The 26067-nt window shown below is 44.0% G+C and overlaps 1 protein-coding gene across 1 annotated transcript in view; it reads left to right on the top strand.

The window, feature by feature from the left end:
* Window positions 1-24123, top strand: part of LOC126095523 (myrosinase 1-like) — a 78588-nt gene extending 54465 nt beyond the window's left edge. Inside the window, exons 7-11 of the mRNA XM_049910306.1 lie at window positions 816-963; window positions 5200-5348; window positions 9100-9234; window positions 20341-20447; window positions 23985-24123. Coding sequence (XP_049766263.1) covers window positions 816-963; window positions 5200-5348; window positions 9100-9234; window positions 20341-20447; window positions 23985-24111 — 666 coding nt within the window. The 3' untranslated portion in view covers window positions 24112-24123. The remainder of the gene's footprint in view (window positions 1-815; window positions 964-5199; window positions 5349-9099; window positions 9235-20340; window positions 20448-23984) is intronic.
* Window positions 24124-26067: the final 1944 nt, after the last annotated feature.

Here is a 26067-nt window from a genome sequence, read left to right as displayed (position 1 = left end):
CTCTGACGACACCAGTCGAGCCATGCACATCGATGCTTTGGGCTGAGAGGAAGACGGGCTAGAGGTGTGCGTGCCTGTAGTCCCACGGCTGCTAACCAGTTCGCAACAGTTCGTGTTGACACGAACCCTCTTATCTGTGCTGTGATAGCTGTACCATCTGCCACTCCTGCCTTTACAACACGACGGTCCTGGCGGACGTCTGTGCTGCGTGGACGTCCAGAACGTCTTCTTCCTCTGTGAGAATGTTCATGCGAGCACTGATGCTTGCATCGTATCACAACTAACGCAGCACGCCCAGCTTGTGTTGTAATTTCTTCGAAAGGACAATCCTGCCACTCAGAAGACCATAATTTGACCCTTTGAAACTCGCTCATTTGGCTGTAGGAGACCCTAGTCTGTCTCCGTGGCATTGGTACCTGCCTGCTTTACATGTTTGTGACAAACTGAGCCTTCTGGCTATGAGCATTTCCTATTAAAAGGTAGACACAAATGACGCTCTGGTAGCTATGCCACTACGCTATCTAGATATTGGCAGACGACTTTGAAACGATTATCAGTACATCTAATATCCTCCAGGTGGCATGTGCCGCCATCCGATCAAAATCGGCATCGTCTTTCCAGGTGTACTAATTTTCTTCCCAACAGAATATTAGCAGAAGTCTACTTTTCGGTACGGCCGAATTTCATACATCAAACAATACGCCGTGAAAACATGAACATTCAATAGGGTTAGATTTTTGTAGAATCTGTGCTGCATTGTTCTGATGAAAGGACAGCCTTGTGTTATTAAGAAATATTTGTTTCTTTTCTCCAAGGCTGGTATTTTTGGACACCCGATTTTCAGCGCCGAGGGAGACTATCCAGAGGTGGTGAAGCAGAGGGTAGCGAACAACAGCAGGGCAGACGGCTACGCGAGGTCCCGCCTCGTGGAGTTCACCCCCGACGAGGTCGAATACATCAGGGGTGAGTGCCGCCGGAAGCAAGTGTGCCATCCCATGTGCAGAACTATAGTCCCTTGCTGACCACGTGAACTTTTGAGGTCTACTTTCATGAAAGTCTTAACAGATTTTAGCATATTTTGATGACTCTGTTCTTGTTTCAACATCTATGCAATGATCTCCTCCAAGAGGTCACTAATACATTCTTTTTTGGAGCACTCTGCACAATAATTTAGGATTAATTGACAGTTTCACTGGGTCGCACATTTAAGTATCAAACTATACAAGGTCATTCGTATATACCTTCCGGATTTCAGGAGATGACTGTGTGAAAACTAAAAGAGGTACCAGATATAGACATAATCAGTGGATAGAACACCTCTCCATTACAGGTGCTCAATATGGTCACCATTTGTAGCGGGGCAAATGTTAATAAATGCATGGGTGGAATTCATTCTAATTGTTGATATGTACTTTTTGGAAGGCAGAAGTGACAGTGGCCCGCTTTGGAAACGTGTTCATTGGGTTACCTGTCTGCAGGCGCCAACTAATTTGATGCTACAATATGGAGCGAATGAAATGCCTACGTGTTCTGACATGTCTGCTCCCAAGTGCAACGACGATTTAGTGCAACTCTGTATCTAAGGTGAAAGTTATCAGACTAAAAGTAGGTAAATGTTGGTGAAATACTCATAAGAAGAGTACCTAACACTCGACAACACATTTTTCCTGCCTTCAATATCCAGATAAGATGCGGACTAGAAGAATAAATTGGAGTAATTCATTACTGATACATAACTGATGTCATAGTCAGTCATCTGTGGACTGTACGAGGGAAAATAGCTGTGTAATGCCACGCGATAGTAGGAAGAGTTTTATGCAGGGTAATGAACGGCTGATGAAGATAAAAAGGAAACGACGATTAAAGTTCTGTGGCTATCTGTTCAGGATGGAATGCGATGTGGCTGATGAATTAATGTACTGAACAAGTCTTAAGGAAGGATCTCAAGAGCATAGCAGTGAATCTGGGGAAAAAAACTGTAGCCGATGAAAGCACGTATCACTGATGAATAACTTTAAGGTATTCCTAGAACAGCAGATATTCCTTATTGTTACATTATGTGGTCTCTGCTGACCCTAAATGAGACAAAAAAATCTGTAAGTTATTGCACTTTGCTTTGGGGATATAGTGGTGAAGTTAGTGGGGTACAGGTGTCACATAGTGAGCACATTGCAAAAAGTCACTTGTTGAACACGACACCACACACACGAAATCACTTTCAGGTGAAGAATCTGACAAAAAGTTGGGCTGTCCCTATCGCCTATCCTGTGACTATAATGGGAGAGATTTCTGTGATCGAAGAGCACCTAAGATGAGCGTTAGGTATCGTCTTCCGAATGTCTAATCCGTATAACCGCGATCTTGTGAAAGGTGGAGGCTGCAATTTGTCGTACTTGCGTATGTGTGTCGTCGTGTTTCTTACTGCACTTCTTTCCAAGTGTTCTATTGTACTTGCTTTAAGGTGAGTGGCATGGTTGGATGCGCTAAAATGAGGAATACGCAGGTGTCCTTTATGCATTATGATAACTGCGAAGAGACAAGAACACTTATTTTCTTGGATGTCATGGTGCACTTGCATCCAGAGAAAGTTAGCCGAAGTTCCATACCGTTTTAGCTCAGCCACCATCTGCATTATGTTGATAAGATGACTGTTGATGTCCCTCCGCAGTGCTGGAGTGTGAGAGCCGATCGCATTATTAATGAACGTCTCTGCTGCTTCAGTTGCGCTGTACTGATTTTTGCATAAACAACGCTGGGTCGTGCAGTCCCATAAAGCGTGTACTCAGATCACTTGATTACACAAGACACGACTGAAATGTTATTACATACGGCATGCACTGTATCGTGGTAGGGTGCTCTCTAAGCTGTTTGGCCTGAATGTAACTTGAATTAATAATGTTGGTGACCATCTGTCTTCGTCTAATCACAACACAAAACTTACCTGACACTCGACAGGCTGCCTAAAATTTACTGCTTTTACAGAAAATCACAAGTAACGTACGCCGGCTACGATTGAAGTTACTGCCGAAGTAGATTAACCGTCATACAGGTTGTTTTATCATATATAGCAATTCTCTTATTACAACTTCGTAACTTTTTGTAAGACGCAGGTTAGGCTCGTATCATTGTAGATAAAATCGTAGAAAGAAAGAAACATATTAATAACATTTCCAGTAATGGTCGTAATCTCACTGTTAATACTGTTAATCGCCCTTGTCTTAACAACCACCAATAATGTTTAAACTATACATTCAAGACAGACTATCAGTCAAACATTAATCTCCATTTTGAATAACATCACTAGAAATAAAATTTTTTCACCTAATATTTCGTCAGAGTAGTTTTTATCCGTCCGTTATACACGATGCACAAAATAATTGAAACTGGGTCAGCAAATATTTCAGGTACCTTAAAGTAGCCGGCCGGAGTGTCCGAGCGGTTTTAGGCGCTACTGTCTGGAACCGAGCGACCGCTACGGTCGCAGGTTCGAATCCTGCCTCGGGCAAGGATGTGTGTGATGTCCTTAGGTTAGTTAGGTTTAAGTAGTTCTAAGTTCTAGGGGACTGATGACTTCAGAAGTTAAGCCCCATAGTGCTCAGAGCCATTTGAACCATTTGACTTTGATTCATTCTGTCACTCTGTAGTTGTGTCGCCTCCATGACAAACTTTGCGTGCAATACAGCACTTGGGGACGATGGTCACAGCATATCCATTATCTTCACGGGTCGTTTCTGAAAACCATGATGGACGTTATTCGGAATCTCTCTTACATTCTTCTTGTTACGCCTGTCAGCTCCAGCTCCTTTACTCCTTTACATCTTTCCCTCGCTATATGAGCCAGACAGTATAAATTATGTATTTTGCCTGTAAATGAAATGGCAGTTTGTGGTGTCTCTTTAGGAGAAATTTTTTCACATGGCTTAAAAAGTTACCCGTCTCCTTGTAGAACAACCTGAAGATTACTCTCACCCAGTAGCTGAGATCTGGGTAATGACATCGCAGACATTCGATTTCCAATGTTGTATCTCAGATCTTTCAAAGAGTCCTTCTCTCTCTTATTACCATTTACTCAATAAAATCGTTCTTTTTACTCACAGACACTCCATGGCATACAAGGCTCCTATGTGGGTGACTGTCGTGGAAGTGTTTCTGCTTTATATTACATTAAAAATATTTCTCATTGTTTATGTTCTGTATCAAGTAGTAGACGAGTTCAGTCTAATTAACTGTCACAGACAGGGTTGCTAACCCTCGTTTTTATTGTTTTGGGTTTTTCTGGTTCCGGTGAGATCTCGTAAGTTACCTGTTTGAAGTTGACACTGTAATGCGTTTTCTCCAATGACATTTGCAACCATTTGAACCATTTTTGAACCTTAAGGTAGGCAACCCAACTTACACCGTCTGCATCCCCGTGATGAAAATTGGTTAGCTACCTTAAGGCGCATGAAATATTCTCCTCGCTACTTTTATTTTGCACAACCTATACATAGTTTTCATTAGATTAGAATGGTGGTAATGTCTTTTCCTCTGATAAGCCTATGTTCCAATTAATTTAAGTCTTCGTAATATTTTTGACCCAGAGATGTATGTAACATTTTTGAAAACTTTCCATTAAATTAACTTTTAGTTAGAATATTCAAGCAAGTATTAGTCCTAAATTAATCACTGTAAAATAAGCTTGTCCTTTTTTCATGCATGAGAATGAAATGACAGTCATAAATATTTTGATCAATATTCAGTAAAACACGTGTACTTTGTACATGAACTTGGCCTGTTATCTATTAACGGGCCAAGAGCAGACTTCGTAAAATAAATGACTGCACAATGCAAGTCTCAAAACGAAACAAAATACAGTTTGCAGCAGGAGATTTGGCGCCGCTTCAACTGCTTCTTACGACTGACTCCTGTCGATCAGCTATGGTTTGCATCCTGTGACGCAACGCGAAGTTTAGCTGTTCGCTTTCACCGTATTTCAGCCGGCGTCACGAAATAGGCAACACAAGCACTTTTCAATACACATCAAATAAATAATAGTACTACAATCGTAAATAGAAAGTATTAATAAAATACTGTACCATATAACGCGAAAGCAGATAAATCTTTGGTGATACGGTTTGAACTCGTGCCGCTACTGTTGTCCCATTGCAGCGTGTGACGGATGGTGACGTCGTGCTCAGACGGCTGTATTGTTTGTTGCAGGCACTGCTGACTTCGTCGGGGTGAACCACTACACCAGCTTCCCAGCATCGGACGGACAGTCTGGTAGCAACCCTTCCATGGACTATGACGCGGGAGTCACCCTCGGCGCGTTCACGGATTACCCTGTATCTGCCGCCTTGTGGTTTAGGGTAGGTCTGCAACTGTCTGCTATATTTCTTATTCTGGTTCTTATTTCTGTTGCCATCGTATGTGACACACACGCATTAAGGAAGTATGAAGCTAGGTGCAGGGCAGGGCAGTTTCCTCCTTTCGCTCGGAAAACAAATCTGGGCAAAACGAGCTTGCATCCTACCCTGTTTGGCAATGGATGTACTAATGCAATATCACTTTCAATAAATCCAGAACACGTTTCAATAGTGACTAGTAGTAAGTGCACGTAGAGCCAATTGCCGAGAAATTTCAAAAATATTTAGTTATTTACCGCAAAACTATCATGGGCTGATACAGCCACGTTGTACTTCATTGTTTCGGTTAAGCTGGACTGCTACAAGAACGTCTGAGATCAAATTCTAAAAATTAGAAATCGATCATAATAATTAAATACCATCAATAAAACAGATGAAGTGACTGTTCAGTAACAGAATATTAAAGAAATGCATTTGAATGCCTCTAAGTGTCATTCATTAAGACGAATAACATTAATCGATGTGGTTTATATTTAGTTGCATGACAAACTCACCTTTACAAACTTTCGTGTATATAAAAGTAGGAACTAAAAAGAAGACCAAATGGTTCGTATGTACATCATAGAACAGAATGGGAAAGAATGTATTCCATATTTACACAAAAATGGGAAAGGAATAGATAGTAAGGTACATATAAGTTCTCTTATTATAATCTTGAGTAAGTATGAATAGAGCAAATGATGTGCTTTTGTGGGCAAATTTATATTGTTGTGCGAGCTTAATGTTGTTCTTTGTGACAAACTGCAAATATATACTTCTTTGTCGTGGTGTATTTCATTATTCTATACTTATTGGGGACAAATCGTCTTTTAAATTCCCAAGATTTTGACACAGTAAACTAATCACATATTCTTTATCAGATTATTGTGGCTCATACAATTTTACAGAGCGATTCACGATTACGAATGGGCCAAGTCGACCGTCATATCCAGATCTGACAAAGAAAGAATACGTTGTTAACCAATTCACCTTAATTCCGATCACAGATTCTACAGGCTTATGGAACTATAGTATTATCACACAGTGATGTCCGATAATTTTGTTATAACCATAAATCACTGTTACTAAAAGTACCGGTATGAAGGTCGTGGTTAGGTTAGGAAAAGCTGTTTCCCTCTCAAATTTTGGCCGTGACCCACATTTTCTACGTTCCCCTCTCGTTGGCTCTGGTAAATTTCTCACGCCCCCTCCCCTCCCCTTAAAGATGGAACAGTGGTAGATAGATGTGTAGGTAGGTGTATCCTCCCTGCAGGACTGTCAATACGACCTATGTTTCTAGCCATGAAAGCACGCTACCCACATCATAAAACAGCCGGAGACACTGCGCCCCCACCTCATTCGCCGCTCATTTTGTTTCTCATTTAATCCATGAGGTGTCGGCTGAGCTGCAGATATATTAATGACGGGGTTCATCTAACTACAAAAGAAACTGGGGACCACTATAACAATTTTGTTTGTTACCATAAAAATTCAAACTACGAATTACCCACTGAATTCAAAATATAAATATTTAATAAGGGGGCAAAACGTTGTAATTTAATACAGCCATGGCACAGGTGGATGGGCACATGAAAGCTCAACGTGGAACTACATTGCAGTTATGGTCAATGACTGTGAAAATGGCTAGTGGTTTATAGAAAGAACCCTAGAAAAACAAGTATGAGCACCAAAAGAATCGCCAAAGTGGATGATGGTAGCAACTAGCTGGCTGCAAATGTCAAAATTTAGCGAATGAACTCTGATATAATTTAACTAGCCGCGCTTACCCCCAAGCCTAGTGACTGCATCGACGATCCTTGCTTACCGCTCCTGAATGGCGTGGGTGTGCAAGATGGTTCCTAAGTCCGGATTGAACTCTGCATTCGGTTCCAAGATGAAGACATCTCTCTCTCTCTCTCTCTCTCTCTCTCTCTCTCTCTCTCTCTGTCCCTCCCTCCCTCTTCCTGTGGCTGCCTAAAGTGAAGTGCGTTCTCGACGTCACCCCTGGAGCAAGTGTGCCCATCGGTCTCATGGCAACAAGTGTCCTTCGATTTTATTTTTCAAAATTTGGCTGGATCTGCCAGCATAGGAATCTCCCCAGCCAACTTCAGTAGATCTTACGGGTTCTGATCAATAACATTTCATAAATAAATTTAATAAATTCCCACCGTCACAGATTTCGGCATGATTAACGAACACAAGAAGGAAGGCAGAAACTCTCTTCCACAACAAGAAAGGTTTTTAACCATAGCCAACCAAAAGGCTTGCACGTAAACACACACGGGAAAGAGCACCCTCGACCGAAATAATTACTGAGCCAGTCAGAATCCCCGTTATCTGGATTTAAAGGAACGTTCCCTTTTTGGCATAGGCACAGACATTGGCCTCTCCCACGGCCACAGTTTCTGAGTGCTGCACCTGATTTCCTAATTTTTATCTCCCTAAAAAGGATTCCCCCTAGCGCCTTGCACAATGCTGATTTTACAGAATGCAGGCGTCCTCTAGCGTGCCCATGTGCGGAGACGGAACACAGTGAATTACTTGTCCTATACGTGAACTGGAGTCACTTTCAGTGCTGAAAAAGTTTAAGGCTCCCCAGTTCTTATTTATTAACCTCCATGTTGTGAGCTAGCTAAGAAAGCTTCCGAGTCTGCATAAAGTAAGAGGTCACCTCATTGTAATACGAGTGTACAATACTGACGACACCAGAGTTTGAGGCCATGTATGCCTGGGATCGAAGCTTACGAGCTGTTGCTCCGCTGTTAAGCGCTACTGCCTATACCTTTCTTTACAACAACTCTCTAATACTGTCATGGCTAGTTAACAACTGAAATCTTCTTTCCCTGTAGTTCCGCCAAAGGGAATTTTTAGTTTGAATAATTTCTCTTGTTTACAACATGTGCTAGATAGTTACTTTGTCTACTGCGATCTCTTCATTCTGTTTAACTTCTCTATCTTTCAATAGTTTTTCAGTTCAAAAATGCCGGCCGGAGTGGCCGAGTGGTTCTAGGCGCTACAGTCTGGAGCCGCGCGACCGCTACGGTCGCAGGTTCGAATCCTACCTCGGGCATGGATGTTAGTGATGTACTTAGGTTAGTTAGGTTTAAGTAGTTCTAAGTTCTAGGGGACTGATGACCTCAGAAGTTAAGTCCCATAGTGCTCAGAGCCGTTTGAACCATTTTTGAAGTTCAAAAATTTTCCGTGTGTATCGGATATTTACACTGATAGTCCGGTGTTTTGGGTTAGTGCTTTCTATAATGATAAAAAGGCTACCTCAAATTCAACTTGTCTTTGAAGAATATATATGAATTACGTTAAAAGTCTCCATAAGTGTTCTTTGTCTGTAAACTTTCTACCTATCACAATAAAAATCATGCAAAAAGTTCCGCCGGAAACACCTGTAGTATAACAAAATATCCGACGGCATCACGGTCGGATGAGAGGAAGATGTCTCGAGGGGTAAGAGTCCAGCCTGAGAGTAGAGAAGGAAGAAACAGACAATCAGGCAAAGCCAGACTGATATCATTATTATTCTACCAATAACACATCGCCAATTCATTTAGCAAATTAAGTTTATGAAACCCACAGTTCGTAGACTAAACCTCAAGTGTCACTTCATCATTACTATAAAACAGCTAACCACTTATGACTTTCTAATGCACACAAACTAAAAATGAAATAAGACACTGAGAAAAGGCTTAAAATATGCTTTCAGAACATTCCGTGGGGCTTCCGCAAGACTCTCAACTGGGTGAACCAGCAGTATCCCGGCTACCCTATCTTCGTGCTGGAGAATGGGTGGCCCGATTCTGGGGAGATGGAGGACCAGGGCCGCATAGACTACTACACGGTGAGCCCCAGCCCTCTATATGACTCCCATAATGTTTATCATGTTATCTACCCCTCACTCTTGTGCTGACAGATCACCAGTTGAATACATCACAGTTAATCCAATCAGTAATTTCATTGTACGTATTAATTGTTGAGTACCTGAAATTGCCCAAATATGTATTTATTATTAGTCCATCTCCTCTTTCCCCCTCCCATCTGCTCCACCTCCTTCTCTCTGACTACCTCCTCACCCCCAATCTCCACCTGACCTTCTCTCTGTCCCTTTGCTTCTCCCTCCTCTTTGGCCATCTCTCCTTCGCCTCCATCTCCTCCTCACTCCTATTTCTTCTTCTCCCCTCTCTCTCTGTCCATCACCCCTTTCCTCTGTCTCTCCTCCTCTTCCTTTTTCCTGTCCATTTCCTCCTCTTCATCTCACTGTCTATATCCTCCTCACCATTCTCTCTGTCCACCTCTTTGTCCCCCCTCTCTCTGTCCATCTACTCCTCGCCAATACGTGTGTCCATTTCCTAATTCCCCCTCCCTGTATATCTCCTCCTTCCCTCTTCCTTTTCCACGTAATCACACCCATCCCAATAGGAGATTGCTGTTTCTCACCCCATAGCATTTATTTCCAGAAAGTCAGGTAAGTAATATGTGTATCAAATTTGGTTGAAATCGTTCCAGAAGCTTATGAGGACCTTTTTACGTGACGCTTTGGCCACTTACGCACGTTTCATATGTATTTCACATATTTTGCACGAATATGTACCCATATTTCATCTATATCTCTAGAGAATTTCGCATTGCATTTTCCAGGCAGCTCAATGTTTACGACGTCATATCTCCTGAATTATGTGTCGTATAATCATACAATTTTGCATATATATTCTGTGATATATGTCCCTACTGTATGCGAAATGTGTTATCAACAGAGTTTGCAGTAAACAAATAATAAATTAAAAGTTCATGCATGATGCGGTGGGTTTTCACTCACCTGAGCGTTTGACATATTTCCTGAACTATGTGTCGTACAGCGATATATTTTTGTAGATACATGAGCGATGTATATGGAATGTGTCGCGAATAAATTCAGTGGTAATAAATTTAAACACCATGCATAACGCTGCAGTTTTTCAAGCATCTTAGTGTTTATGTCTTCATATCTCCTGAACGTATGGTATAGTGATATAATCTTCCTGGTACATTAAAGGATATATGTCAATATTTTCTGCAAATGTGTTGCGATTACAGTTGGTATTAATGAAGTAATAAATTAAAACATCATGCCTGATGTTGAAGTTTGACTGCATGAACAGCGAAAATGTAGTAAGCGATAAGCTTATTTCATCACTTTTAGGCGTTGTCAGCAAGAAAAAGTTTCGTAAAGCTTTGATAATATGTGCAAAGTTTGTTGCAAGTCGCTAAGTGCTCTCATTCTCAAATACTCGATAAATAAAGTCGGGGCATTCGCGTAGTGTGCTACGATCCTTTTTCAACAACGCCCCACCCCTTTCATAGGTTTCAACCCACACCGCAATTCTCTCCAGACGGTAAGTGATCTGAGTACCAAGTCTGCTCCAGATTGGTCCACTGATTCATGAAGAGACGGAGAATATAAGTATATACGTTTTTATGATATGTGTGGATCGGTGATATGTTTACTCGTGTGTTGCTGGGCAGGTTATAGAAGCTTGCCGAGCGCCTGTACCCTGAGTTCGAATGTGGGTTTCGAGCTTAGCGATGTACTATTGATATGATCTTCGCACTCCGACAAATTCAAGAAATATGCCGCGAGCTGAAGACAATTGTCCACACCAGTATACATTACTTGTAAAGATAGGATGTTCTCCAAAACTACTGAAGTTAATCAGTGCTTTTCACGACAATACGAAGGGTGCTGTGGTATATGGGCGAAGCACACCTCATTAGTTTGTTGCGCAAAGAGGAGTTCATCAAGGCTGTGTGCTGGTTTGGTATTTTCTTCTTGCTGCTTTCCAAAGTGACTTTCGGCGAAACAGACCTGGACATCCATCTACATACGAGAGATGACGGGGAATTTTGCGTCTCGCTACTCACATTCAAGCACTAATGTGAGGACTTACTTGCAAACAACCTTTTATTCGCTGACGATACAATTTTCTTATAAAGTACTCAAGACGACCCTGAAAGGATTATGGATAAATTTGCTACCTCATGCAAATTCTTCTGTATGTCAGTAAATTTAATAAATATTGTGATTGTGCCGCAAGGATTCATGGATATGCCTTGATAAGATTGGATGGCTCCTTGTCGAATGCAGTTGACAGATTCTGCTACCTCGGCTCGGTAGTCTCAGAAAATCTCTCTGTGGATACAAAATAAGCACGAGGATCGTTATAGCAATGGATACTTTCGGGAAGTTCAGTATAAGAGTATGTGACCACAAATACCTTACGGTAGCCACAGAAATATTTATCTCTCAAGCATTCGTGCTGACACACTCTTGTATGGTGCCGAGATTTGGACATCATAAGCTAATAGGTACGTAAGCTTACAACATTTCATCTGCGGTGCTGACAAAATATTCTCAGCATAACATGCAGGGATCATGTGACAAATCAGACAGACCTGAATATTGCAATGTTACTAGCATTGCCACTCTCATTGAATGTCGCCTCTGGTGGATAGGACACTTACATCGTATGGTCCACTTTGGAATTCCCCGAAGCACACTGCTTACTGATACAGCACTTGCGGAGAGACTGCTTGGAAGACCTGCACTTCGCTTTAAAAGATTGCGTCAAGTGCGGTATGAGCGCTCTTAACACATACTTCAGCAAACGAGAGGACCTCTTGCGAGCACCACAACAGGACTCTTGAGTCACCAAAGAAAGTGACTGCTTGATGCTACTCGAATCTTCCATTAAGAAAGATATGCTGTTGCGTCTATGCGGAAATCACACTCTCGTCTGCGTTTGGCAACTACTGTTATCAGACAAGATATCTCTTATTTTCTCAGCGTGACTGATTAATGATGTGCTTACGTGTCCCCATGTGACTTGTTCTTTCCATTTTTATGACCTACAACTCGATGACCGACCTAGTAGTCTTTTTCAGATGCTTACGGCTGCGTTGTTATGTGTACTAGCTGCTTGTACTTCGAACACTAAGATCTAGCCAAACGATACTCGTGTTCGAATGAACCGGAGATTTCTCGATACGCCGCACAGTTCGATATGGCGTCGAGAGGCGTACAGACAAGGATGTGACATTTGATTCGCAATGTGCGAGTTCAAATGATTAGCGAGAAACCACGACATACTCAGAACAACAAATTATGACCCTGTATGAAATTTGATAGTTTCAAAAAACACAAGTTAAAATAGCATAAAATCACTGTACAAACTCCTGTTGTATTTGAACAAATATGCAACGTGTATTCTCACACATTACATATGGATATATAAACATTTATGGTTACTTTTAAACAGGTCTGGCTCGATAGCTCAGTGATAAAGTGCCAGACTAAAGTCAAAAGGTCGCGGTTTAGATCCCCGATCAATCTTAGAATTTTTATCTGTACCTTATCACTTCTTTCCATATGTTGCATATGGTTCGGAATCCACGTTAAACTGCTTATCTCCCTGTAACTGGTTGGGTAAGTCAGTTTAGACGTAGGAGGAAGGAAACGGCAAATAACGTCCAACTGGCCCGTACCTAGTAAGCACTGTGGTGTTCAAATCAATCTTCATTACTTTACTACTTTTTAACTATAAAACGCGAAAAAGGTGTACTCCAAAAACGTTACTTTACTATGAAACAAACACTATAAAGATTGACCAAGTGGGTTGCAAATGAAAACTTCGATCCTCGTTAGCATATTAGAATAATGGGTAATTAATTTTCGAGCTTTTGACAGCTAGATATAAGTTGGAGGGATCCAGATGAAACAAGAAAGAAAATTAATTAGGAATTAAATCGCTAATAAATGAAATAAATTATGTAAATTGGCTATAAATACAATCACTAGACCTGTCGGGAAGACAGTAACAACAAACGTTACTAAATTGCTGGCATCCAGTGTAGTAGAAGAGAGGCTCAAAGATCATCAGTTACACAGCTGACTACAATAACCAAGCGAATCAGCTGTCACCGAGCAGTACCTCCAGTATAATCATGGAATGAAATAGGAGTTTCTGGGACAGCATAATTAAGGAGTCTATGAGAATAAAGACGCAGGAAAGCTCAGTAATCCAGGACGTTCAGATTTCAACACATTTGGGCTGCGGCACTCAGTCGCTGGCTATCCCATAGAGCAGCAGAGCTAGTTGGTTGGTTGGTTTGGGGGGGATTAAAGGGACCAGACTGCGACGGTCATCGGTCCCTTTTTCCAAAAAAAAGTAAAACCACCCAAAGAGAATAAAAAACGAACAACAGGAAAGACGTCAGACGACACAGGACAAGAAATACTCCTACAGAGATCAGACGAAACAAATTAAAATCACACAGAGTGTGACAGTGGTTGGCCGACCATAGAGATAAAAAGGAAAAGCCAACCACCGAGAACACATTAAAAACTCAGCGTAAAATCGTAGGCCAATGGCCAGAATCAACACAAAAGAACAGAACAAACACTCAGAGTAAATAATAAAAAAACCCTGCCCGAATAAAACGGAAAACTAAGTCAGCCATACCAGGGTCATAACATAAGAGGGCAGGGAGCGTATCAGGCAGCGCAAATGTCTGCCTGACCACAGCTAAAAGGGGGCAGGCCAACAAAATGTGGGCCACTGTCAAAGCCGCCCCGCAGCGACATACAGGAGGGTCCTCCCGGCGCAGTAAATAACTGTGTGTCAGGTGGGAGTGGCCAATGCGGAGCCGACAAAGGACGACAGAGTCCCTGCGGTTGGCTCGCAGGGATGACCGCCACACAGTCGTCGTCTCCTTGATGGCACGGAGTTTATTGGGCATGATCCGATTGCGCCATTCAGCGTCCCAAAGCGCAAAAACTTTTCGGCGGAGGACTGCCCGCAAATCAGTCTCTGGGAGGCCAACGTCCAGAGACTGTTTACTCGTGGCCTCTTTCGCCAGGCGGTCAACATGTTCATTGCCCGGGATACCGACATGACCGGGGGTCCACACAAAGACCACAGAGTGGCCGCAACGCGCAAGAGTATGCAGGGACTCATGGATAGCCATCACCAGACGAGAACGAGGAAAACACTGGTCGAGAGCTCGTAAACCGCTCAGGGAATCGCTACAGATAACGAAGGACTCACCTGAGCAGGAGCGGATATACTCTAGGGCACGAAAGATGGCGACTAGCTCAGCAGTGTAAACGCTGCAGCCAGCCGCCAAGGACCGTTGTTCAGAATGGTCCCCTAGAAATAGCGCATACCCGACACGACCAGCAACCATCGAACCGTCGGTGTAAACAATTTCAGAGCCCTGATACGTGGCCAGGATGGAATAAAAGCGGCGGCGGAAGGCCTCTGAAGGGACCGAGTCCTTCGAGCCCTGTGCCAAGTCGAGCCGAAGGCAAGGGCGAGGAACACACCACGGGGGTGTACGCAGAGGCGCCCGGAAAGGAGGTGGAACTGGGAAAAACCCAAGCCCGCAGAGAAGCTCCTTGATGTGTACGGCGATCGGACAACCTGACCGGGGCCGACGGTCTGGCAGATGGACGACTGACTGCGGGAACAGGACACGATAATTTGGATGCCCGGGCAAGCTAAAAACATGGGCAGCATAAGCGGCCAGCAAACGTTGGCGTCGGAACCGCAGTGGAGGTACACCTGCCTCCACTAGGACGCTGTCCACAGGGCTGGTGCGGAAAGCACCAGTGGCAAGGCGTATCCCGCTGTGGAGAATTGGGTCCAGCACCCGCAACGCAGATGGGGATGCTGAGCCATAAGCTAGGCACCCATAATCCAGGCGAGACTGGATTAACGCCTGGTAGAGCCGCAACAGGGTAGATCGGTCGGCGCCCCAGCGGGTGTGGCTCAAACAACGCAGGGCGTTGAGATGCCGCCAACACGCTTGTTTAAGCTGCCGGATATGAGGCAGCCAAGTCAACCGGGCATCAAAAAGGACACCCAAAAACCTGTGGGTCTCCACCACAGCAAGAAGTTCGTCGGCAAGATAAAGCCGCGGCTCAGGCTGGACCGGTCGGCGCCGGCAGAAATGCATAACGCGGGTCTTGGCAGCCGAAAACTGAAAACCACGCGCTACAGCCCAAGACTGCGCCTTGCGGATTGCGCCCTGTAGCTGACGTTCAGCTGCTGCAATGCTAATAGAACTATAGTAAAGACAGAAGTCGTCAGCATACAGGGAAGCGGAGACAGAATTTCCTACTGCCGCAGCGAGACCGTTTATTGCAATTAAAAACAGGCAGACACTGAGGACAGAGCCCTGGGGTACCCCGTCCTCCTGGACGAGGGAGGAACTATACGAGGCCGCGACTTGCACACGGAAGGTACGATACGACAGAAAATTTCTGATAAAGATCGGCAGAGGGCCCCGAAGACCCCATCCATGAAGCGTAGAAAGGATGTGATGACGCCATGTCGTATTGTACGCCTTCCGCATGTCGAAGAAGACAGCGACCAGGTGCTGACGGCGGGCAAAGGCTGTACGGATGGCCGACTCAAGGCTCACCAGATTGTCGGTGGCGGAGCGGCCTTTACGGAACCCACCCTGAGACGGAGCCAGAAGGCCCCGAGACTCCAGCACCCAATTTAAGCGCCGGCTCACCATCCATTCAAGCAACTTGCAAAGAACGTTGGTGAGACTAATGGGACAGTAGCTGTCCACCTTCAGAGGGTTCATTCCAGGTTTCAAAATGGGGATGACAATACTTTCCCGCCATTGCGACGGAAACTCACCCTCGACCCAGAGACGGTTGTAAAGGTCGAGGAGGCGTCGCTCGCAGTCCACTGAAAGGTGTTTCAGCATCTGACAGTGGATGCGATCTGGCCCGGGAGCGGTATCAGGGCAAGCGGCAAGGGCACTCTGAAATTCCCACTCACTGAATGGAGCGTTGTAGGGTTCAGAAGCGTTGGTGCGAAAAGAAAGGCTCCGACGTTCCATCCGCTCTTTAATGGAGCGGAAGGCCTGGGGGGTAATTCACAGAAGCGGAACTCATAGCAAAATGCTCTGCTAAGCGGTTTGCAATGACGTCGGAGTCAGTACAAACTGCTCCATTCAGTGAGAGCGCAGGGACGCTGGCAGGGGTCCGATAGCCGAAGACCCGTCGAATCTTGGCCCAGACCTGCGATGGAGTGACATGGAGTCCAATGGTGGACACATACCGCTCCCAGCACTCCTTCTTGCCTTGGCGGATAAGGAGGCGGGCCCGCGCACGCAGCCGTTTGAAGGCGATAAGGTGGTCCATGGAGGGATGTCGCTTGTGACGCTGGAGCGCCCGCCGGCGATCTTTAATCGCTTCAGCGATCTCAGGCGACCACCAAGGCACAGCCCTCCGCCGAGGGGACCCAGAAGAACGGGGAATGGCAGACTCGGCGGCAGTGACGATGCCGGCAGTGACCGATGTAACCACCGCATCAATGGCATCAGTTGAGGGAGGCTCAATAGCGGCAGTGGAGGAGAACAAGTCCCAGTCAGCCTTATTCATAGCCCATCTGGTAGGGCGCCCAGAAGAGTGACGCTGTGGTAGTGACAGAAAAATCGGAAAGTGGTCACTACCACACAGGTCGTCATGCACACTCCAGTGGACAGATGGTAAGAGGCTAGGGCTACAGATTGAAAGGTCAATGGTGGAGTAGGTGCCATGCGCCACACTGAAGTGTGTGGAGGCACCATCATTCAAAATCGAGAGATCGAGCTGCGACAATAAATGCTCAACGGTGGCGCCTCGACCTGTTGCCACTGACCCACCCCACAGAGGGTTATGGGCGTTAAAGTCGCCCAGTAATAAGAAAGGTGGCGGCAATTGGGCTATCAGCGCAGCCAGGACATGCTGCGCGACATCACCCTCCAGTGGAAGGTAAAGACTGCAGACGGTAAGAGCCTGCGGCGTCCACACCCTAACAGCGACAGCCTCTAAAGCTGTTTGTAGAGGGACAGACTCGCTGTGAAGAGAGTTAAGGACATAGATGCAGACGCCACCAGACACCCTTTCATAAGCTGCTCGGTTCTTATAATAACCCCGATAGCCACGGAGGGCGGGGGTGCGCATTGCTGGAAACCAAGTTTCCTGCAGAGCAATGCAGAGGAAAGGGTGAAGGCTGATAAGTTGGCGGAGCTCAGCTAGATGGTGGAAGAAACCGCTGCAGTTCCACTGGAGGATGGTTTTGTCCATGGCTGAGAAAGGCGTGCCGGGACTGGGACGGCAGATTACGCCGCTGGGTCACCTGCTGCCTCCGATTGAGCACCCGTGCTAGTGCTATTGCTATTCACGGCGTCTGAGGGACCGGCGAGATCGAGGTCCTCAGCGGACGCCAGAATCTCCACCTCGTCCTCAGACGCAAAGCTAGAAGGTAGCGATGGGCTTAGAGCTGCTCTTCTTTGATTTCTCACGCTGCTCCTTGGGTTTAACTGGCTGGGAGGGCTTCACCGATTCAGTCTCCAGGACTGAGGAGGATCGGGAAGCCCTTCGACCTGCAGATTGTGGGCACTTACGCCACTGGCTATCGTCAGCCTTCCCGCCGGTGGAAACCTGGGAAGGGAGGGACCCAAGGGACCCCTTGCCAGCGTGAGAAGCCGAAGAAGTTGGACACTTCTCCGGCTTAGAAGCGGGGACCGACGTCCCCGATGGGGGGGATGGTGTTGCTCCTGAGGTAGGTGGCACAGGAGCAACCCGGTGGGTAGAGCCCCCCACTGGCAAGGGGGCAGGAGGAGTTGCACCACTCGTCGATCCGGCCGGAAGGCGCGAAAATGATGGGGCTAGCACAGGTGTTGTAGCAGCGGCGTAGGAAGTTGTCATTCGCACTGGATGTAATCGGTCGTATTTCCGTTTGGCCTCAGTATAAGTCAGTCGGTCCAGGGTCTTATATTCCATGATTTTGCGCTCTTTCTGGAATATTCTGCAGTCTGGCGAGCAAGGTGAATGGTGCTCCCCGCAGTTGACGCAGATGGGAGGCGGGGCACATGGAGTATCGGGATGAGATGGGCGTCCGCAATCTCGACATGTGAGGCTGGAAGTGCAGCGGGAAGACATATGGCCGAACTTCCAGCACTTGAAGCACCGCATCGGGGGAGGGATATAGGGCTTGACGTCACATCGGTAGACCATCACCTTGACCTTTTCCGGTAACGTATCACCCTCGAAGGCCAAGATGAAGGCACCGGTAGCAACCTGATTGTCCCTCGGACCCCGATGAACGCGCCGGACGAAATGAACACCTCTACGTTCTAAGTTGGCGCGCAGCTCGTCATCAGACTGCAAAAGGAGGTCCCTATGGAAAATAACACCCTGGACCATATTTAAACTCTTATGTGGAGTAATAGTAACGTTAACATCCCCCAACTTGTCACAAGCAAGTAACCTGCGTGACTGGGCGGAGGATGCCGTTTGTATCAGTACTGAGCCAGAGCGCATTTTAGACAAGCCCTCCACCTCCCCAAACTTGTCCTCTAAATGCTCGACGAAGAACTGAGGCTTTGTGGAGAGAAAAGACTCCCCATCAGCTCTCGTGCAAACTAAGAATCGGGGCGAATAACTGTTACCTCCATCCTGGGACTTACGCTCTTCCCACGGCGTGGCCAGGGAGGGGAACGTTTTCGGATCGTACTTCTGAGCATTAAATTGAGCCCGAGAACGCTTAGAGACTGCTGGCGGCTGGCCGCCAGCGAGAGATGATGTACCACGCTTCATTGCGGGTCATCCGCCCTGATGCCACCTACTCCGACCAAGGGCCCTCCCCACGGGCGCCACCCAGCCACAGCAAAGGCCACCTGGCAGGATGGCCGTTGCCGGGAGTCCTGATACCCCAGGAGGATAGGCATCTACTCCTTGGCATACGTGGGGAGTTAACGGCGCAGGCATCAGTAGAGCGATCCCTGTGTTGTCAGGGGGCTACAACCAAGAGGGTACATGGCGGCCCCACCACAACGGACTGGCTACCGTGCTGGATCTTAGGTGCAAAACTGTCCAAGGTCGTCGTCGCAGTTAAAAGAAACACTGCAGAGGGCAGCGTGGTAATCGCACCCAGGGACGTATCCCCGCCCTAAAGATCGAAAACGAGCGGGACAGCATTGCAACGACGTGAAAGCCGGCTAAAGGTCTAATTGCACGACGGATACAGTGCACCATGTAAGGCGCCCTTCCCCAATTGGCTCGCTCTTCGGAATAATTTAGAAAGATAGAGGTCAAACCCGAGAGGGGACCATCACATAAGGCCAAAACATGTGAGACTCCTTTTAGTCGCCTCTTACGACAGGCAGGAATACCGCGGGCCTATTCTAACCCCCGAACCCGCAGGGGGGAGAGCAGAGCTAGAAAACATCTAGAGACTGGATGTTCCATGGAGTAACAGTGGGCACTTTGCAAAACAAACATATCTGGCGCCGGATGGCGAACGCAGTTATAAACAGCGGAGCGACAGCAGCAAAAGTTCACAGTCTGGTTGGAAATCAAGCAGAGTGAAGGCATAGCAGCACAGCTGCTGCATATGAAGGAGACATTTGGGTAGTTCGTCAAAATATTTGCATAAGAACTGAGCAAAAACTGGCTTGAACAGACGAAACTACACCATTACTGTTAACCTATTTTTGAATTCAAATTTCAAGAGATTTGCATGCATCTTTTCTATGTCCATGGTTCACATCCTTTTTACTCACCTTATTAATGTTGAGTATTGTTTTGTTTCATTACCTTAACTAGTTGAAAATGACTTTAGGTCTAAATTTAAGTTGTGCAAAATAATAATAAATTGTACGGTCGATGGCGCACATAATATCATTTAAGAAATTCAACGGGACTTTAATCCCGAAACAAATACAATTATATATATTCATTTACCATCGTTATTATTAATAATAATATGTTCAGTGTAAGATCTGGGTATAATTATTATGCCATATAAATGTCTGTTGTTATAAATATTCCATTTGATGTAGGCGAAAGCCTTCTGGCTTTCATCGTGCTATTCGGCACATGTAATAAACATATGAAAAATTCCGGCAGGCCTACCTTTCTGAGATGGTGAAAGCAATGAACGAGGACGGCGTCGATGTCATCGGCTATGTGGCCTGGAGTCTGATGGATAACTTCGAGTGGGGCACCGGATTTACGTAAGTAATTCTCCACCAGCTTCAGTATACGCGAGTCCTTGCTATACAGTTACTTGCTCATTTACCGCGTGTTTCTTCCGTCCTGCACTGTCTACAAGAAACGGTAAGGACTTCCGAGGAAACAGTTTCATTGGCATACATATGGGAATAGTAACACAGTTGTGGTTCTATATTTTGATTGTCACGTAATACGATTGTCCCATGTGGTCTGGAGGTGAATTTAAGGAATAGCCAGACAATCAATTGCACTAAAGATTGTAAAAATTGCTACACTTGCAAAACACTCATGAGAAATCAAAAATTTCTCAAAACTGGTCAGTGGTGGCACAGAAGGACTACTAAAATGACCACAATTTAATAAAACCGGCGCACACTGTAAAAAGGCTTTTTCTGTACTCTTTTTTGTGTCAATTATAATATAGAACATAACATTGTGTCGACAGTGAGTCGTTATAAATGGAACACAAACTCTTATGGGCATAGATGAAGGAGGAAGCGATTCTGCTTGTAGACCTACATTCCAGTATGGTGATTTAGGGAAGCCATAGAAAGCATAAACCTGAATGGCTATGTGAAGAGGACACTGAGTTCTTAAATTTTTCCGTAGGTATCTGCTACTAACAGCACTTCTCCAAATGAGAAAAACACATTCTCATAAATATGTAAAAACATGAAAAATGTGTCATTTACATTACATTATGATTCTACAATGTTACTGAACTTGGTTCAGTACCTAATCCATGAAACTTTCATCTGTTTTTTAAGAAATTTAAAGGGGAGAACCATACTAGGAAGCGAGATTGTATAAAAAGAAGAAAATGTGGATTTATTTTGAACCTGTCCAAGATAATTAAGGCTGAACTAAGAAAATTAAAGAGGGAGTGCGAAACAACGAAGAGGGAAATAAAGACACAAATAAAAATATTCAGTGTAGATAGTCATGGACAAGAAAGATGCGAGTTTATGACGTTTATGGACATACTAACGTAAATGTAATACACAAAAATGCCCAAAAAATCTGATGCAAACTCATAGAAATGATAAAGAGAGGAAATTGAGGGATACAGTACTGAATAGTGGAAGATAAATGATTGCATGAGTAACTACACGATAGGTTTGTAGACAAAACTAAGTTTCAGCGTAACATGATGCTAGAGTATTTACATTTGTATGAAGTAAAATGATTATTAAAGACACTGAAAGCCGTAGTTTATCACAATTATTCCTTGACGCGTTCGCTAAAGTGGCCATGTTGCACGAGAAAGGAAACGTATAAATTACAGATTTATGGAAACGAATACCAAATCTGAGGTACGCAGACCTGTTGACTGGTATTAAAGATGGATTACAAGAAATGTTAATTAGAACCGACAGGCTGTTCAGCATGTATCAGTATTAAAGTTACGCAAAGCAGAGGCAAAGGTAATGATAAGTACCAGAAACGAAAACGTCAATAACCTAAATATCGAAATTGTGCAAAATATTGTACATGACATAAGTCTAGGTTACCACATCATAAACGATGGTCCAGCAAAGATGTAAAGAGAGGCTATCTGCGGTGAAGAAAGCTTCGTTCAACAGAAGATATCCATTAGCATCATTCCGTTAGATTTCAAGAATGTCCAGCAGGTGATGAAATGTGAGCGAAGTAAAATTGAAAATTGGCAGAAATGAAGAGAAAAAAACTAAAAATTTAGATGCTGCAAGAAAATAATTGAGTGGAAAGACTAAGTACAGAAGTGGACGTTATTTTGTGGAATTGAGGACATTATGATTTTCGTATCCAGGACGGTACAGTACAGTTATTTAAAAATTCAAAATAATTCAGTACAATACAATATCTGCAATGTATACATAAGACTTTATACATGTCAAATTGTTTCTGAGGCCCAAAATTCGGCAGAAGTGATTGCTGGAACATTTTCTGGAATAAGGTCCTCCAGTGTGCAGGCTCGAGAAAAATTCGGGCAGACCAAGAGGTGTTTCACCATCTTGAAATTTTCCACATTCATGGGTTGCAGCTCCAGTAATGTAGCCCCAATACCTTGAAGTTTCATTTGCACAGGGTCGCTCCAGCTGGTAGTAATTTCAAAGTCTTCTACGTCTGGTAGGGTAGTTTAATGGCTTCAGAAAGCTCTTTCTCGACTTCAGCCTAGGACATGGTGCTTCACTTCCAAACCTGGGCTGCCTGGAGTAAGTCTCCTTTTTCTTCTTCCCAACCTCTGTCGCTGTAATATCGTTTCTACTTCCTCGAACGTTTTTCCTTGGGTTACAAACGCTTTGTCGTCGACATATTTGAAAGATCTTGTGTCTCTTCCGACAGGTTGATCATTGGTGTAGATATTGCACAGCAGCGGTGCCAACTCACTGCCTTTCGGAGAACCGCGCTTATGGATTCTCCATCGGTTTTTTGTTCAGGGTGACAAAGAACTGCCTGTTTTGTAGTAGGGTTTGGATGAATTGCATTAATTGGTATTCCTTGGTGATTGTGCGAGTTTGCTGCGATTTACTGTGTCATACTGGAGTACAAGGAAGGAGCCTTCCCAAATATCGCTCCTCTGATAATATGGCATCATAGACTATTGGACGTACCTTGGTCACCGCTAGGAGTTATCGTAGTGGCAGAACCTTCCACCACCGGGAAAACAACAATAATGAGAATTGAGAAAGAATGTTGTTATGGAACATCCTTGCAGTTACAAGGAATAAGTGACACTGTAAAAAGAAGAGTAAATATAGAAATTTTAGTGGATACAAAACAAATTGTACTGAGCACATGTACAGGAAATGGGAAAGTGAGGGTAGGTTAACAGTAAACAAAACACCATCTGTTAACACAAAAATAGAATCGACTTACTTTTTTGCCAGCAAATGTTTCTCAGCAGTGCTACCAACGTCATCTACATTCATTACACCTCTTTTTAAAATTATTTTAATTATATTAAAGCTGTAAATTCTTTAAAAATGTCCTAACTTAATGAATCTAACTGTAAAATTTGAAGAAATGGTGGGTGCTACCGTTTTTTAAGTATCGTATTTGGATTTCTGACCCTAAAAAACATAAGAATAAGGTATTTTCAGTAAAAAAGTTTTTCCATCGTTGGCCCGTGTTACTGAATGGATGTCGTATATGATGTACAACACTAATAATGCTCTTTCTGGTAATATTTATTTCATTTCATGTCGAAGTGGCCAGGCAGAGAATTGCAGCATTCTTTGCAACCCCACCAATGCAAACACTGTGAAAACACATAGTGTCTATATTTAAATGGGCATTTGTGATGTTGTATCGAGTCGGTAACTTGTTTTACGTACACTGAAAGCACCTACCCAAATAGCAATTGCGGTATTTTAATGTCAGCTAATGCCCGAAGGCGCTCATGACCACTCATATCACTTAGCAGCTGATAAATAAAGTAAATAATCAATTATAAAGAACAATGGCTGCAAGCATTGTCGTTTCGAATGTATCACAGATTTTCAATGCTGCACGATAATAATTTATGCCGTATTAATGCTAACTTTTCATGTTTCCAGGATTAGGTATGGAATTCACCATGTGGATTTCGACGATCCAGACCGAAAAAGGACGCCAAAGGCATCCTTCGCTGTTTTGGAGGAGATCTTCAGGACGAAAACTATTCCTGAGCAGTACTTCAGATAAATAGGTTGTGATACAGTGTGTACTCGTACATTAATAATTTTTAATAAAAAAAATTCTCCATGTTTAAAACACTTGTTTAATCAGTGTAGTACCTTATATTTTGATTTAATACCATTATAGAGCAAATTAAAACTGAAGAAACTGCAAAAAGGTAGGAATTTAAGGAGATGGGACCTGGATAAACTGAAAGAGCGAGGGATTGTAGAGAATTTCAGAGAGAGCATTAGGGAACGATTGACAAGAACGGGGAAAAGAAATACAGTAGAACACGAATGGATAGCTTTGAGAAATAGAACAGTGAAGGCAGCAGAGTATCAAGTAGGTAAAAATACGAGAGCTAGTAGAAATTCTTGAGTAACAGAAGAGATATTGTATTTAATTGATGAAGGGAGAAAGTACAAAAATGCACTTTACGAAGCAGGCGGAAAGGAATACAAACGTCTCAAAAATGAGACCGACAGGAAGCGCAAAATGGCTTAGCAGGGATGGCTAGAGGACAAATGTAAGGATGTAGAGGCATATATCACTAGGGGTAAGATAGATGCTGTCTACAGGAAAATTAAAGAGACCTTTGGAGAAAACAGAACCCCTGTAAAAATATCGAGGGCTCAAATGGAAAACCAGATGTAAGCAAAGAGGGGGAAGCAGAAAGGTGGAAGGAGTGTATAGAGCGTCTCTACAAGTGCAATGTATTTGAGGGCAATATTATGAAAATGGAAGAGAATGTAGATGAAGGTGCAATTGGAGATAGGATAGTGCACGAAGAAATTGACAGAACACTGAAAGACCTTCGTCGAAACAAGGCTCTTGGAGTAGACAAAAGCTAAAGCTACTGATATCCTTTGGAGAGTCACCCACAACAAAGCTCTACCATCTTGTAAGCAATATGTATGAGACAAGAGAAATACGCCCAGACTTCAAGAAGAATATAATAATTACAATCCCAAACAATGCAGGTGTTTACAGGTGTGAAAATTACCAAACTATCAGCTCGATAAGACACAGTTGCAAAATACTGACACGAATTCTTTACAGACGATTGGAGAAACAGGTAGAAGCCGACCTCGGGGAAGATCAGTTTCGATTCCTTAGAAATGTTGGAACACGCGAGGCAACAATGACCCTACAATTTATCTTAAAAGATGGATTGAGGAAAGGCAAACCTACGTTTCTAGTGTTTGTAGACTTAGAGAAAGCTTTTGATAATGTCGATTGGAATACTCTTTAAAATTATGAAGGTGGCAGGGGTAAAATACAGGGAGCGAAAGGCTATTTACGATTTGTACAGAAACCAGATGGCAGTTATAAGAGTCGAGGAGCACGAAAGGGAAGCAGTGGTTGAGAAGGAAGTGAGGCAGGGTTGTAGCACATCCCCGATCTTATTCAGTCTGTATATTGAGCAAGAATAGAAAACAAAAGAAAAATTTGGAGTAGGAATTAAAATCCATGGAGAAGAAATAAAAACATTGAGGTTTGCCTATGACACTGTAATTCTGTCAGAGACAGCAAAGGACCTGGAACAGCAGTTGAGCGGAATGGACAGTGTTTTGAAAGGAGGATATAAGATGAACATCAACAAAAGCAAAACGAGGATAATGGAATGTAGTTGAATTAAATCAGGTGATGCTGAAGGAATTAGATCAGGAAATGAGACACTTAAAGTAGCAAATGCGTTTTGTTATTTTGGGAGCAAAATAACTGATGATAGACGAAGTAGGGAGGATATAAAATGTAGACTGGCTCTGGAAAGGAAAGAACTTCTGCAGAAGAGAAATTTGTTAACATCCAGAATAGATTTAAGTTTAAAAATGGCTCTGAGCACTCTGGGACTTAACATCTGAGGACGGCCATCAGTCCACTAGACTTAGAACTACTTAAACCTAACTAACCTAAGGACATCACACATATCCAAGCCCGAGGCAGGATTCTAACCTGCGACCGTAGCAGTTCCAGACT

The sequence above is a fragment of the Schistocerca cancellata genome, chromosome 8 (assembly GCF_023864275.1).
Source record: "Schistocerca cancellata isolate TAMUIC-IGC-003103 chromosome 8, iqSchCanc2.1, whole genome shotgun sequence".
NCBI lineage: Eukaryota > Metazoa > Arthropoda > Insecta > Orthoptera > Acrididae > Schistocerca > Schistocerca cancellata.
The sequence above is the reverse complement of the archived record's forward strand: the minus strand, read 5'-3'. Positions and strand labels throughout refer to the sequence as shown.